At 40.8% G+C, this 12,542-nt stretch overlaps 1 protein-coding gene across 2 annotated transcripts; it reads right to left on the bottom strand.

Annotated features, from left to right (window-relative positions):
* Window positions 1-5,677: 5,677 nt before the first annotated feature.
* Window positions 5,678-11,044, bottom strand: LOC119695954 (survival of motor neuron protein-like). Of its 2 annotated transcripts, none has more exons than XM_038125321.1 (9): window positions 10,989-11,044; window positions 10,837-10,908; window positions 10,624-10,749; window positions 10,151-10,351; window positions 9,629-9,781; window positions 8,517-8,588; window positions 7,878-7,994; window positions 6,868-6,953; window positions 5,678-6,250 (listed from the first exon to the last, which is right to left on the bottom strand). In XM_038125321.1, the coding sequence occupies exons 1-8, from the start codon at window positions 11,025-11,027 to the stop codon at window positions 6,897-6,899; spliced, it is 837 nt and encodes a 278-aa protein (XP_037981249.1). In that variant the 5' UTR covers window positions 11,028-11,044; the 3' UTR covers window positions 5,678-6,250; window positions 6,868-6,896. The 2 variants fall into 2 exon arrangements, with proteins under 2 accessions (XP_037981249.1, XP_037981250.1); XM_038125322.1 differs by having other exon boundaries at window positions 10,178-10,351.
* Between the last annotated feature and the right edge of the window lie 1,498 nt (window positions 11,045-12,542).

The raw sequence follows: 12,542 nt of genomic DNA, 5'->3' as shown, positions 1-12,542 counted from the left end.
CAAGAGTTGCTGCCTCCTCGATTGGCCACCAAGTAGAAACATCCCACATTGACCAATCAAGGAAGTACTAATAACAGTACTAATAACAACATGACAGAATTGTATGTTTTACCACCTGTTTCTTTTCTTAATCTAAGCAGAAATTAAAAATGTGCTATCAACATTCAGTAATGGCTTTGAGATGGAAGAATTAAGATTGAGAGGTGTATTGGTTCACTGAGGCCACTCTAGGTTTTTAAGCTACAGGCTGAAGTTCTTTGGATCTGCTAGTTGCCTATGTCATCTTGCTCAAATCTCATGTCTCTTCTTTCCCTCCATTTTGGTTGTAACACCTTCTTAAGAGTTGCTATTGTCATTGTAAAGGCACCACTCTATTGGAGTTCATGGCAATTTCAATTTGGCTAGTCAGATTTTTTGGCTAGTTAGATACCACCTCTGCAGTTACCTTATCTCTTCTTAGTAAACTAAAATCAACTTTTTATAACCTGTAGAAACCATGTTATTAAGGAAAGAGGTGATGATGAATGTTTTCTAAAAGACATACATAATATAATTTAGTACTCTTGTTTTTTCCAAAAATGTCAAAAAAGATCCTGTAGCGGAGACAAATAACAATTAAATACGTGAGCTGAATCTTTTTGCTTTGCACTAATTCCCACATGTAGTCTTTGGTTTTCTCAAGTTAGGCAAATACATGGAGACAGATTTCCAGGAAGTCCATGAACAAATGCAGAAGAGTTAAAACCCTACCATAAGAAATTAGTATGATAATGTCCTTTTTGTCCTATACATCTCATTCATCATGGTCTTTGACAGAAATGGCAACTGCTGCTTTTTTTTCACATACCCTTGTTCAGTCTAGTGTGTAGTGTTTTTGCTGTGGGCTAGTTTTATTTACCATGATGGTTAGATGTACCCCATGAGAACAGCACAAGAAATTCTGTCCCCCTTGTGAATTTGTCCTGGGCAAAAGTGTGGGTAATATTTCAAAGTATGATGTCCGTGTTCAGAAGTTGAAGAACCCAGCAGAGACAATTACAGGTACAGTGTGCAGGATGCAGTCCTTTGAGGGATGGCTGTTGTATGCCAGAGGAACAAACTCTGATTTACTTGCCAGAGCTGGCCTTTTCTTTACAGGCAATTGAAAGAAAAGCTGGGAGGGATTGATTTATAGAATGGCACAAGTCTACTTACAGCATTTGAATGAGTACACATTTTCACACATTATTTGGCAATGCACTGTATCCTCCATAAATGCTCTCATCGTCATGATGAATACAGGCAACTCACTCGATCCTCAGGCAAAAACTGTTCTACTTTATCACTCTTGCTGTGTTCCCCGCAACTTTTCTTGTTCTAATGCAGTATTTTTTTGAGTAAAGGAGACTTTTTTCAAATGCACTGTTTAAGATGTGGATCAATTGTGGGGTTTTACAATTTGACATAATATTTTTTTTGCTTATTAGTCTGTAACAGATGCCAGGCTTACAGTTAAAATGTCTCTACCCCAGAGGCTGCTCTTTTGAAAAATTGGCAGTATGTTTTCCCCACTGAGCCATAATTGCTTTGATTTTGGATCTACCTGAATTTAGACAATGGGAATCTCCCTGAATTAGTCTGCAGTAGACATTAATAAAATTATTCCAGAGAATGTCACTACAAATCCTCTGCAATTATATTATCCCTTTGGAAAGGTTCCTTTACAGCTTGGTTAGCAGATGGCTCTGCAAGCTCTTTTCACAGACTTTTTGTTCCTGCTGTCTGGAAGAAGGTTAAAATTAGTTTAGCTATTCTCATTTTATTTTTTTACCCGACCTGTCTGATTTTATTTTACCCACTTCATTTGCCAGAGGTTTTGAGCCTTTTGTTTTCTTTGTTAAAAAAGCTTCAGTTTTTTGAATGATGCTTCCTTTCATGGTCAGAATGAGAGCTTCACACAAAGTTTATCAGGGAGACCCTCCCATTGAGACATGAAGTGCAGAAAGGACCTGCTTACCTTCTAAACTCCTTCAGAGAAAGAAGTTCAGGTGTGGCTGGATCTACTCTCAGCCCCAGATTTTGTTTTGTTTTCCAGTAAGCCCAAGATGCTGGCAATCCAGTTCTGTCCCTTCTTTTGAGCATGCGATAGCAGGCCAATGCTTTCCTAACTAATCAAGTATCTTTGATTGCAAAGGCAATCTCACCTTGAGCATCTTTGAGAATGGAGGAGTCTGACCAGCCATTTTTAAAAAACTTGGCTTGCAGAAGCCCATGTGGAAGCCACTGCTCTTACTAAAGCCAGGTGTTTTACATAGCTTGAACTGATCTGGTTAGCTACATTAACACAGGACAAGATCCATTTTCCAGTGCAAGTGGGACAGAGGTTCAGTATAGCCCTGGTGCTTAGCTAAAATCTTGTCTTGGCTTTCCATTAGGAGAGTAATGCAGCTGAAAAACGAGAATGGCTTTTGCAAAAGTTGTGACAAGTAAATTGAAATGAAATTGCCCTAGCCCTGTCTGAGGTGAAAGCCAAAGCAAAGAGTGGCAAGGAGGTATGTTTTTAGAAAGGAGAAAGCATTTATCTGGACACTTACTTATTTGTCTGGTGTTACTAGGAAAGTAACATTGACTCAGGTCTCACAAAGCAGATGTGAGGAAGGGCCTGTGCTCAGGTCCTTCTGAGAGGGATTAGCTGAAGGAGATGAATGCCTGTCCTCAATTGGAATCAGAGGTGTTCAGCACCTCTGAAAGCCAAACACAGTCCACCTGCAAAAAACAGGTTTATAGGGAACAGGGGAAGGTTGAAATTGATAGCATTTTGAGAAGGGAGGATTTACCCTTTGTTTCTGTCCTGTCCCTCCTTCCCTTCCTTTCCTGTGTGTGCCTTGAGTTTGTCAATGGAAAATTCCTTGTATCTCTATAGTACTCATGAGACCTCTTACATCCTCTCTGGAGATGTAGTTTGCCTTTTGTGTTGATGACCTTTATAAGCTATTGAGTTACACAATGAACAACAGCAGGGGCAGACCTGAGAAAGGAAAGCAGATAGTAACCTATTGCCCAAAATCTAAATTTTAATGGATTTTTTTTTTTACTTGCATCTGCTGCTGATACTCCTTGGCGCAATATTCAGGAAATATATAGTTGTTTAATCTTTAACAGGAAAGGTCATCTTCTCATCGCAGCATAAAATTTTGTTGTTCTTCTTAATCTGAAGGAGCGCATCCTTCCTGCAGGGTAAAAAACTTAAGTCTGCAGCCAAACTGATGGTTTAGCAGTGTCTACATCTGCTGCACCTCAGATGCTTCCCATTTATCCTGTGACTGCAGGATGACAGCCTGTTAGAAGTAGGTGAGTTTAAAGGAGGGAATTTAAAATGAAAAAAGTGTCTGAGTAGAGAAGACAGTGCTTCAGGATAAATTAATCTTCTGTTTGTATACTTTATAACAATTGCAAATCATCATTTTTAATAGGTATTACTTCTTCCTCTTGTTTGTTCTATACACAGCCCTAAATATGTCTTGCTCCTCAAAGTGTATTCAGCCTGCTTACATACTAGACTTTGTTGAGACCTCTACTGAAATGCCTTCTTAGTTCCCCTTCTACAAAGCAACAGAAATTACAAGAAAAATAAGCAGTGGAAAAATAGACTGACTTAAAATAGGGCTTCATAACTTTGTTGCTAGTTATATTAGCCTATATGCCCTAGCTGTTAAAACTCCATATTTTCAAAATGTTTTTCAAATGTAATTCTTTTCTAGTATAGTCTTAAAACTACCATGATAGGTCAGGAAAAATGGTTTTGTTTTTTTTCTGTAAACAAATGCCAAGTCTGTAATATTATCTTCCTTTATTTTTGATATACATTTCAGTATATATAGTGACTTAATTACAGGTATCACATCTTGTAAGTAGGGTGACCATAAGGCGAGGCTGGAAAACTCATGTGATGGTACTCAGGCCTGAGAGATTGTTATGCTTGGTATCTTGATCTCTGCAGAGCTGAGCTGATGTCCAACCTCCAGTGTCTGCACAAGTGGGTGCTTTATTTGCTTTGTTCTGTAGGAGTGGTATTTGAACAGTTGTAAACACACCAGTATCCTATTCTACTAGGCACTGATATGCCTGCTAGAGTATCCTTTATCAGATAGTCTCCTCAGTCAGAGTATCATAATGCTCAAATGTGTAAAGTTCTACTATTTTTTTCAACCTTGCAGCAACAGATTTATTTTTAATGTACCATACCTCAGCTTCACTGTTTATTTGTTCATGTTTTATATAGCTTTAGAGCATCTTTAAATCCTTATTAATGCCTGTTTGATTTTGCAGTGAAAGTAGCAAACTGTGGAGGTTTCCAGAAGCTTGGAAAGCTGTTAGCAAATCACTATGTTACAGAAATTTCTTTAGAATATTTTGTAATGTGCCTGCTTTAAAAGAAGTGGCCATTATCCACATGTTCACACATCAGAGCACAGCCAGAGCAGCAGTAATGGTGGCTCTTCATCACTGTTCCTTGATTGTCTGGTCCTGTGACAATAGCAATGGTGGGTTGGCTCCTTGATACATAGGCCCCTAAAATGTCTAACATCATGATGAAGGATCCCTAGCGTAGGAGTTTAAAATTACCTTTGCAATGGGTTTTGCCCCTTTCACCAATTTTTCAAGCCTAGAAAAGTTTGAAAGTGTTAGGGTTTGGGTTTTTTTTCCCCTGTCTTGTGTTAACTATACATCTCCATTGCAAATAAGCTTTGTGCTGGCTCCAGCCAGGACAGGGTTAATTTTTCCAGCAGCCTGGAGAGAACATGAGTAGGAGTCCCAGATTATTCTACACCACCTCCCATCTTAGATGGGGATGGGAGAAGGAACCTTTCCAGGTCACATATTCTGGGAGCAGCCAGCTGGTTTTGGGAGTTCTCAGTGTGGTGAGCATTCATGTGTTAATCATTTGCCTCTTTCTTGTACACACTTTCATTAACATTCTATCCAGTTGTTTTGCTTGCAGTTAAATCGGTTACATGAGTAATTTGTTTGAAACATAAGCCCCTTTACTGAAGTCAGAACTGCAGTAAAATTGTTGTATGCTAGATTTTACTAGTGTTTAAAACTGATGAAGGTCACTTTTTCTAACAATGCCAGAAAACAACACCATTGATTGAAGCAGAGGGCAGTTCTGCCTCTTCAGCAATCTGGAAAGATTATTTAGAACCTCTGCCTCACTGCAATCAATCCTAATTTATGTCACCTAGACAATTAAAAGAAAAAAAAAAGCCTTCAAGGTAGCTTAAGTAAGTTATGACTAAGTCTTTTTTTGCTCAATCACTTGTGGGAAAACTGATTTTTTGACACATGACCACAGTAGGAAGTGAATGCAGTAAAGTTCACACCTGTATTTCACTGAAAATCAAACCACTGGCATGAACTAAATTACTGCCTGGTTTTGTGGCTACAGCCTCTACTAAGAGTAGAGTAAAATTCAGCCCTACCTTGTAAAGGCTGAAACCTATGTCCATACTTACCTCTCCACAGGCTTTCCCTATTTTGCTTTCAGTAATGGTACTCAGAAAAAGACAACACATCAAGACTTTCTGCTGTATTTCAGCCATTCATCCAACCAAGAGATGCCTATGGAAAAACCATAGGCAAAACCAAAACAACACAAAAACCACCTCAAAACAAATTACATCCCTAAACTCAAAAGTTTAAGAAGTATAACTTTATTCACACATCTGAAACAAGACAACAGCCTTCCTAAAATAGCTGTCATATTTCATGATTCTAATCAGACCTGTAACATGTCCTTCCTACTATGACAGTACACTGTTTTCCAGGCCAGTGCCACCAGTGGCCATTGTAACACACATCGCTGCCATAGCTCTCTCCTAAGAGGATTCCATAATGAATTGTTCTGGTGCTGCTATTCAGACAGAAAGTCTGAGGAATGCAAAACATGTTGAGAGATGTATGAATTCTATCACATGGGGTCAAAATAGTTAAATCTATCATGTGGTAAGAAGACTTGAAATTGCCTCAGGGAAGTAAAAAGTATTTTGCTGCTGCAGTACTCTGAAATACATTTGACTAGAGGTCTTTAAGAAAGAGCTCATTTCAATGCACATTTAATTACTAGACTGAAGTTATTTATTTGTTAACAGGGACAGCTCAGTGTTAAGAAAATGTTATGGCTAATTGTCTTGATAAAATTCAGTTCTTCACCATCAACCACCAATGCATAAGTGATACACACCTCTCGGTGGAAAAGATTTGTACCTGGCTTTAAAAAAGAAGCAAAAATTAGTATAAAAAAGCTTTTTTGTTTTAAACACGCAAAGAACTACTAAATTACACAGAAATTACACATTGTCAGAGAAAATCAGAAATCAATTCTCCAGAAGAATACAATTTTGTTTTATAAAGAAGTGAACAATACACTGGAGAATTCTGGACAAAGCATTTCAAATAAAAGCATAGGTACTGAAGTACTAAGAACAGAACTACTCAACATTAACAAACTGAATTTGTCCTGAAAACAAAGTTTAGCTACAACCTTCCCTTCTGTGTAAGGAAACACGGATGAAAAAACTGCATTCCACTTACAACCTTTTGTTCCAAGAACAGCCCACTATAAACCATTATTAATTCAAATAAGCTGCACTGTTAATCGTGATGTAGACAGATGCTGTAGTTAAAACTCTCATCAGAGCAACGAATACTCTCTTCATTCTAGCTACAAAAATACAATTCCACAGCTGCAAAGAAGGGATTACTATTGGCAGAAGTAGTCTTTTCAGAGAGCCGTAAGAATGGATGGAAGTCCCAAAGCCAAGAGGTTTCTGAAGGGAATTCAAAACTTCATAGTATCTTCATTTACCACAAAGCTGCAATACTTACAATCCTTCAGAACAATGATGGGTATGTGGTTACTTTGCATGTGTTTGCCTCTCCAGCGCTGCTTCCATTCGGCTTTGTTTTAAACCCTACAGGACACAATTTAGTAAAATCTTGGTTTGGCCAACATGCAAATAAAAGCTTTAGTCACAGAACAAAAACAAAAACAATCTTTTTCAGTCCTCTACAAATCACAAACAGTTTTAAACTTTCTTTGGAAATCAGAATGGGCAGTTTAGAAATTCTAAAAGCCCAACTACATGTCCTCTTTATAATCAGAGGCTATATGAAATAATTTCAAATATATACTTGTTCAATTGAAAGTAAATTAAAGCAATCCAGTTATACGTAATCTGAAGCACAAAATCCTCCTTTTCCCTCCTCAGAGCAATGAGTTCATCACATAATTTTCTTTCTTCATAAGTGCACAGATGAAAATATGAATCAATAATACAAGTCACAGATTTTCTCATATATGTTGACAGTTTCTACTGGACCTTCACAATGACATGAAACAATTACTGATGAACAACCTCTGCAAAAGTGCTAAATTTGATCTTAAATGTGATATCACCACTCATACCGAAAGAAAATACATAGAAGACTACTGAAAAATAGTCATATTTACTCCACCTGTCTACAAAGACAGAATTGGTTGGTTTAGAATGGCTGCATAACAGTGGCTATAAAAGTACCTGACTGGACCCCTCCAGTCGAACAAAGTACTAAAACATCAACTAAATACACACGAACACACACACATATACACACACACACACACACATATATACACACACACACACACACACACATATATATATATATATGCTTGCTCACATGAATTCTACTCAACTCAGAACTTACACAATACAAAACACCCTTAAATGTAGTGACTGTAAATCAGAATAAAAGACCTAAATAGCAGCCCTCCCTGTATGGCTTCTTGCTGCAAACAGGAGCACCAATAGGAGTGCAAAATTACCAAGACACTTCAAAACCATAGCAGCACATACCAGGTAATATCCAGTGTGGTAACCACTCATGTACCAGGCTATCAACATGCTCCCCAATGCTTCGTCGTCCTCAGCAGAGTCAGACCTCATGGGTGGTGGTGGAGGAGGAGGAATCAACTAAAGAACCACAAAGGAAATGTCTGCGTTTCAATAGGGTGTTTCCCGGATTAGAGAGCACCTAATTCTAAAAGACTAAAACATAAAAGTGAAAAATAGGCACATTTTTCTTCAGTTTTTTCTATGAATAGGAGTCAGAGATAATGCTTCCTGAACCCACGTAATTTCTAAAGCCTAGGAAAAACAAGACTCCTGTAGCTTCACAGGAGTACTGTACACAAAAAGTGTCATTAAGGGAAAAAACAATCTTCTTCAGTGAAATGCTGTTAACTTAAAAGTGTAGTTTCTTCAAATAATTTACCCCTTGATATTCTTGCCAACAGCTTCACTGTCACAGAAATGAGTGCAAATCAGACCTTTTATGTCGGATTGTCATAATATTTGGAACTGAATGTGTTAACAAACACATGAAAAATACAGACAAACAGAACAAATGTGTTCTAAAACTACAGGCAGTGAGCACATTCAGTGAGAAAACCTGAGATCACTAATACTCATCTTCCCTGTTCTTCTGTCACTTACTGGTGGTCCTGCTGGGAAGGGAGGGGGCCAGCACGATAAAAATGATGGAGGTGCTTTGAATTTTGATCCAGACTACATGTGGAAAAAAAAAAAAAAAAAAAAAGTGGAAGAGTAAAAATTAAAAGGGCATTTGGGGTATTAGCATTTTATTTAAGAGAATTATGTGGAACAATTCATGTACCTTGAACAACAGACAACACACCACAGCAATTTAATGAAAATACAGACATGTATATAATAATGAAAATAGCTATTTCTGAGGCACATTCCATAACTTGAGAAGTACAACTTAAGATTACTCATGTCACTGAAGTAAACACTGGTGAAACAGGGCTCTGGTTAATAAAAGTATTTTTAAAAGGCTTTCCTAAGTGGAAGTCAATGGTCACACTCTCAGCAGGAAGAAACGCAGGAAAACAGATAATTTCTCTGCTCCTGTGCAGAGGCGGCAAAAGTTGACCGAATTCCATTGTGCTAGTGAATGTCCTTAATAAAGACCTAGATACAAATCTACTGACACAACAGAAAAAAGATAAAATAAAACCTTATAAAGAAATCTTGCACAAACAGTAACATTTAGAAAACATAATGCTGTGTTTCAGAAAACAACTGAACTATTATTTAGACTCCTACACAAGAGGAAAGCTGAAGGGTGAACACCCCATTCACTCCTAATTCAAAAGAGTAGCTACAGCTGAGAGGCTCTATGACACGTGGACATCACCTTTAATGCCCTGAATGTCCTGTAAAGTGAAACATACTAATTGGCTAGAAAATGCAAAATCTTAAAGCATCAACAGCACTGTCATTAATCACATCACCAGAATCCAGGGAACAATATCCCTCTTTTAAGTTAAAAGGTAATTGGAAAGCAAGTGTTAGCTAAAGACCAGAAGGTTTTTGTAACAGCAGCACTGCAGAAGGACTGTACTGTGGCCAGATAATTAGGGAATGGCAGACCAACAGATACTGACATGCATATCTGAACATCCATTCTCAAAATGCTGCTAATTGAATTCTAGACCATAATAAATATCACATTGTCTCAGGATTCACAATAATACCATGCTTAGCAATGGTACATAAATGATTTCAATTAAGGTTGAGCTTACCCTTCCTAGGCCTGGGGCTGGTGGTGGTGGTGGTGGTGTGGGAAATCTCAAGTTTTGAGGGGGAAATCTTGCTTTTGTGCAATTGTTTTTATTTCGAGGTGACTGGGAAGATTTTTCACTTTCATCTGTTGAATATGGAGTCTCATTTTCATTCTAGAAAATAAAGACATTTTTATGACATGTACTAAACAGGAGTTTACAAAAGCAATTTTAGTGCAAAAAAGCTTTGAAAGTCTCATTCTCTCCAGCCCTCCCAGTCCTACACAAGAATAACTTTATCTGCTCATCATTTTAGCTATGTTGTCTTTCACTGGTGAATTTCTTGTTGTCCACTCCCTTTCTTCCATGCTGAGTTCAAGAAGTAAAGGGATGCTTTCATTCCCTCCATCAGCCTGTGTCTGTTTACAACAGAACTGTTCATCACTTCTCACTCTGAACACCAGCAGTATCACCAGACACACTAAAAGAAGTTGATTCTCCCGCTTTCCTAACTCTTTACAGAAGAATGAAAAAGTCCCTCACCTCCCCAGAATGCCCCATCCCATTTACTGTTTCATCGCTGGCTGGAGGAAGTAAATCAGACAAGTTCTGCTCCTCCTGATTTCCATATCCTGTGTAAGTGACAACACATGTGCCTCTCTTCTGGTTGATGGAGGCAATAGTTGCTAGATACAAATTACCATCCTCAGACCAAACAGCACTGCAGCTGTCACCAACTTTCCACTGCAAAAGAAGCAAGAGAAGCATGTAAATACCTACACGGCTGGACAGAACGTACCTTTTCCTAAGCTACTTTTTGTCCAGAAGGATGAATGCCACGTACAGTGCTTCCTTTGTATTTCCTGAAATTCCTCTATGTAACCTAAAGTTTATAACGTTATCACCCCACATCACTATCCCAAAATATTATTCTCTAAGGTGATGAAGCAGCAACTTATGAGTACGCAAGTACAACATGCAGCGCAAGCACCACTGGCATTTACAAGTGAGACAACCTGTTTCAGAGGCGCTGTATTGCTCTTGTTTCTATTTCTGTTCTTCTTATGGTTTTTTCTCTTTATAACCAGACGCTGCTCCTGCTTGTCTGAAGGCTCCGAGCACTCCCCATTTTTTAAGGCGTTCTTAGGGAAGAGAAAGGAGAAAACCGATAAATGCCAATCCAGCGGCCTGAGCCCCAGCACCCAGCCACGGCCGCGCCGACCCCTTACCTTGAAGGAGGCCACCGCCTTGTCGTACGCCTTGATGAGGGCCGTGTCGTCCCAGATGTCCGAGTCGTCGCTCTGGGGAAGCCACACACCCTTTAGCGCCATGGCAAGGCCCCGCTCCCGGCCCCGCTCCCGGCCCGGCCCGCCGCTCCCACCTGCCCGGTGCCGCGCCGGAACAGCACCGCGTCCGCCATGGCCGCGCGCCCGCCGCCGCGCACGCGCCCGGCCCCGGGCCCGCCCCGCCGCCGGAAGGGGCGCGGCCCGGCCCGGGCCGCCGGGATGCGCCGCCGGGATGCGCCGCCGGGATGCGCCGCCGCCGCCCTCCGCGTGCTTCCCTGGGCCTGCTCCGCCGGGAAACCCGCCCCGGCGAGCTGCAGAGCGGGAGCCACGACGAGCCAACGACAAGCGAGCGAAGGAATTGGTGCAGCGCTCCGTGCTGGGCTCGTTAGTACAGGAAAGGCAAGGAGCTACTGGAAAGGGTCCAGCAAAGGGTCACAAAGATGATTTGGGGTCTGGAGCAACTCTCCTATGGTCAGAGACTGCAGGAATTTAGCCTGTTCAGTCCAGAGAAGAGAAGAACGAGAGAGGATCTCATCAAAACACACAAATATCTCTAAGGCAGGTGCCCAGAGGATGGTGCCTGACTCTTTTTGGTGGTGCTCAGCGACAGGACACACAGTAGAGGCCATAAACTGAAACACAACAAGTTCCACCCCTATAGACTGAGAACTTTACATTGAGGGTGGCAGAGGACTGGAGCAGGCTGTCCAGGGAAGTCACGGAGTCTCCCTCTCTGGAGACATTCAAACCTCACCTGGGCACATTCCTGTGGCACATGCTGCAGGTGACCCTGCCTTGGCAGGGGGCTTGGATTGGATGATCTCCACAGGTCCCTTCCAACCCTAACAATTCTGTGATTCTGTGAATATGCTTAACTTCTCAACTATTGCAGCTGTTACATTGCCAGCCCCAGCTACATCTTCCTTCCAGCTCTCCAAGCTGTGCCAAGGGCCTGTTACTAATGAATGAATGCACTTAGATGGAACACAGTTTAAAAAGCAAAAGCTTCAAAGTCTTTCTCTAGAGACTCAATCAGTTGCTGAGGAACACATTCAGTGCAGGCAGCTCCCGGTGCAGCTGCAGTGAGAGCCCAAGGCTAGAAGCAAACTCACTGCACAACAAAAGACACAGGGACTTGTGACACCAGCCAGGGAACTGAGACACAGCAGGAGCCAGGACCCAGCCCTAGACTGTGAGGGTATAAAAGCCAGGGGTTCCTTTGTTTAGGGTCCCTCCCAGAGGCACCAAGTGGAGCTGTGACTTTGTTAGGTATTGCATCAAGATTAAATTATATTGAACATCAGGATGTCTGAGACTCTGCTATGGGAAACATGGGGTTTTGCTGGTCAGGAATCCTGGTCTGACTGTGAGAGGTGGAGCTGTGAAGGGGCTTCAGTCCCAGCTCAGGTGGTGCTAATTGACTGCCAGAGTGGCTCCTGGATGGTCAGACAGGGAAGCTTCCTCAACAGTTTCCCCCTCGTCAGTACAGAATATACTCAAGCATGCCTGTGAAGCAAGGGCCGAGTTTTTCCACACTACCTTTTATTCCTGAGGCAGGTTGAAGCAGTACTTTCAAATAATTTTAGTGGTGTGACAATTTCAAGATCTGCTTCCACTGGAACTCACTAACTTAAATAAGCTGCAGGCTT

Source organism: Motacilla alba, chromosome Z (genome assembly GCF_015832195.1).
Source record: "Motacilla alba alba isolate MOTALB_02 chromosome Z, Motacilla_alba_V1.0_pri, whole genome shotgun sequence".
NCBI classification, from domain to species: Eukaryota; Metazoa; Chordata; class Aves; order Passeriformes; family Motacillidae; genus Motacilla; species Motacilla alba.
Note: the sequence above shows the minus strand (reverse complement) of the source record. Positions and strands in the feature narration are given on the sequence as shown.

Coding starts and splice junctions, on each gene's coding strand:
- LOC119695954 (XM_038125321.1), bottom strand. CDS start 11,027: ATGGCGGACGCGGTGCTGTTCCGGCGCGGCACCGGGCAG. Junction 10,750..10,836: donor AGGCGGTGGCCTCCTTCAAG/GTAAGGGGTCGG, acceptor CTCTTCCCTAAG/AACGCCTTAAAAAATGGGGA. Junction 6,954..7,877: donor ACCACACTGGATATTACCTG/GTATGTGCTGCT, acceptor TGTGTCCTGTAG/GGTTTAAAACAAAGCCGAAT.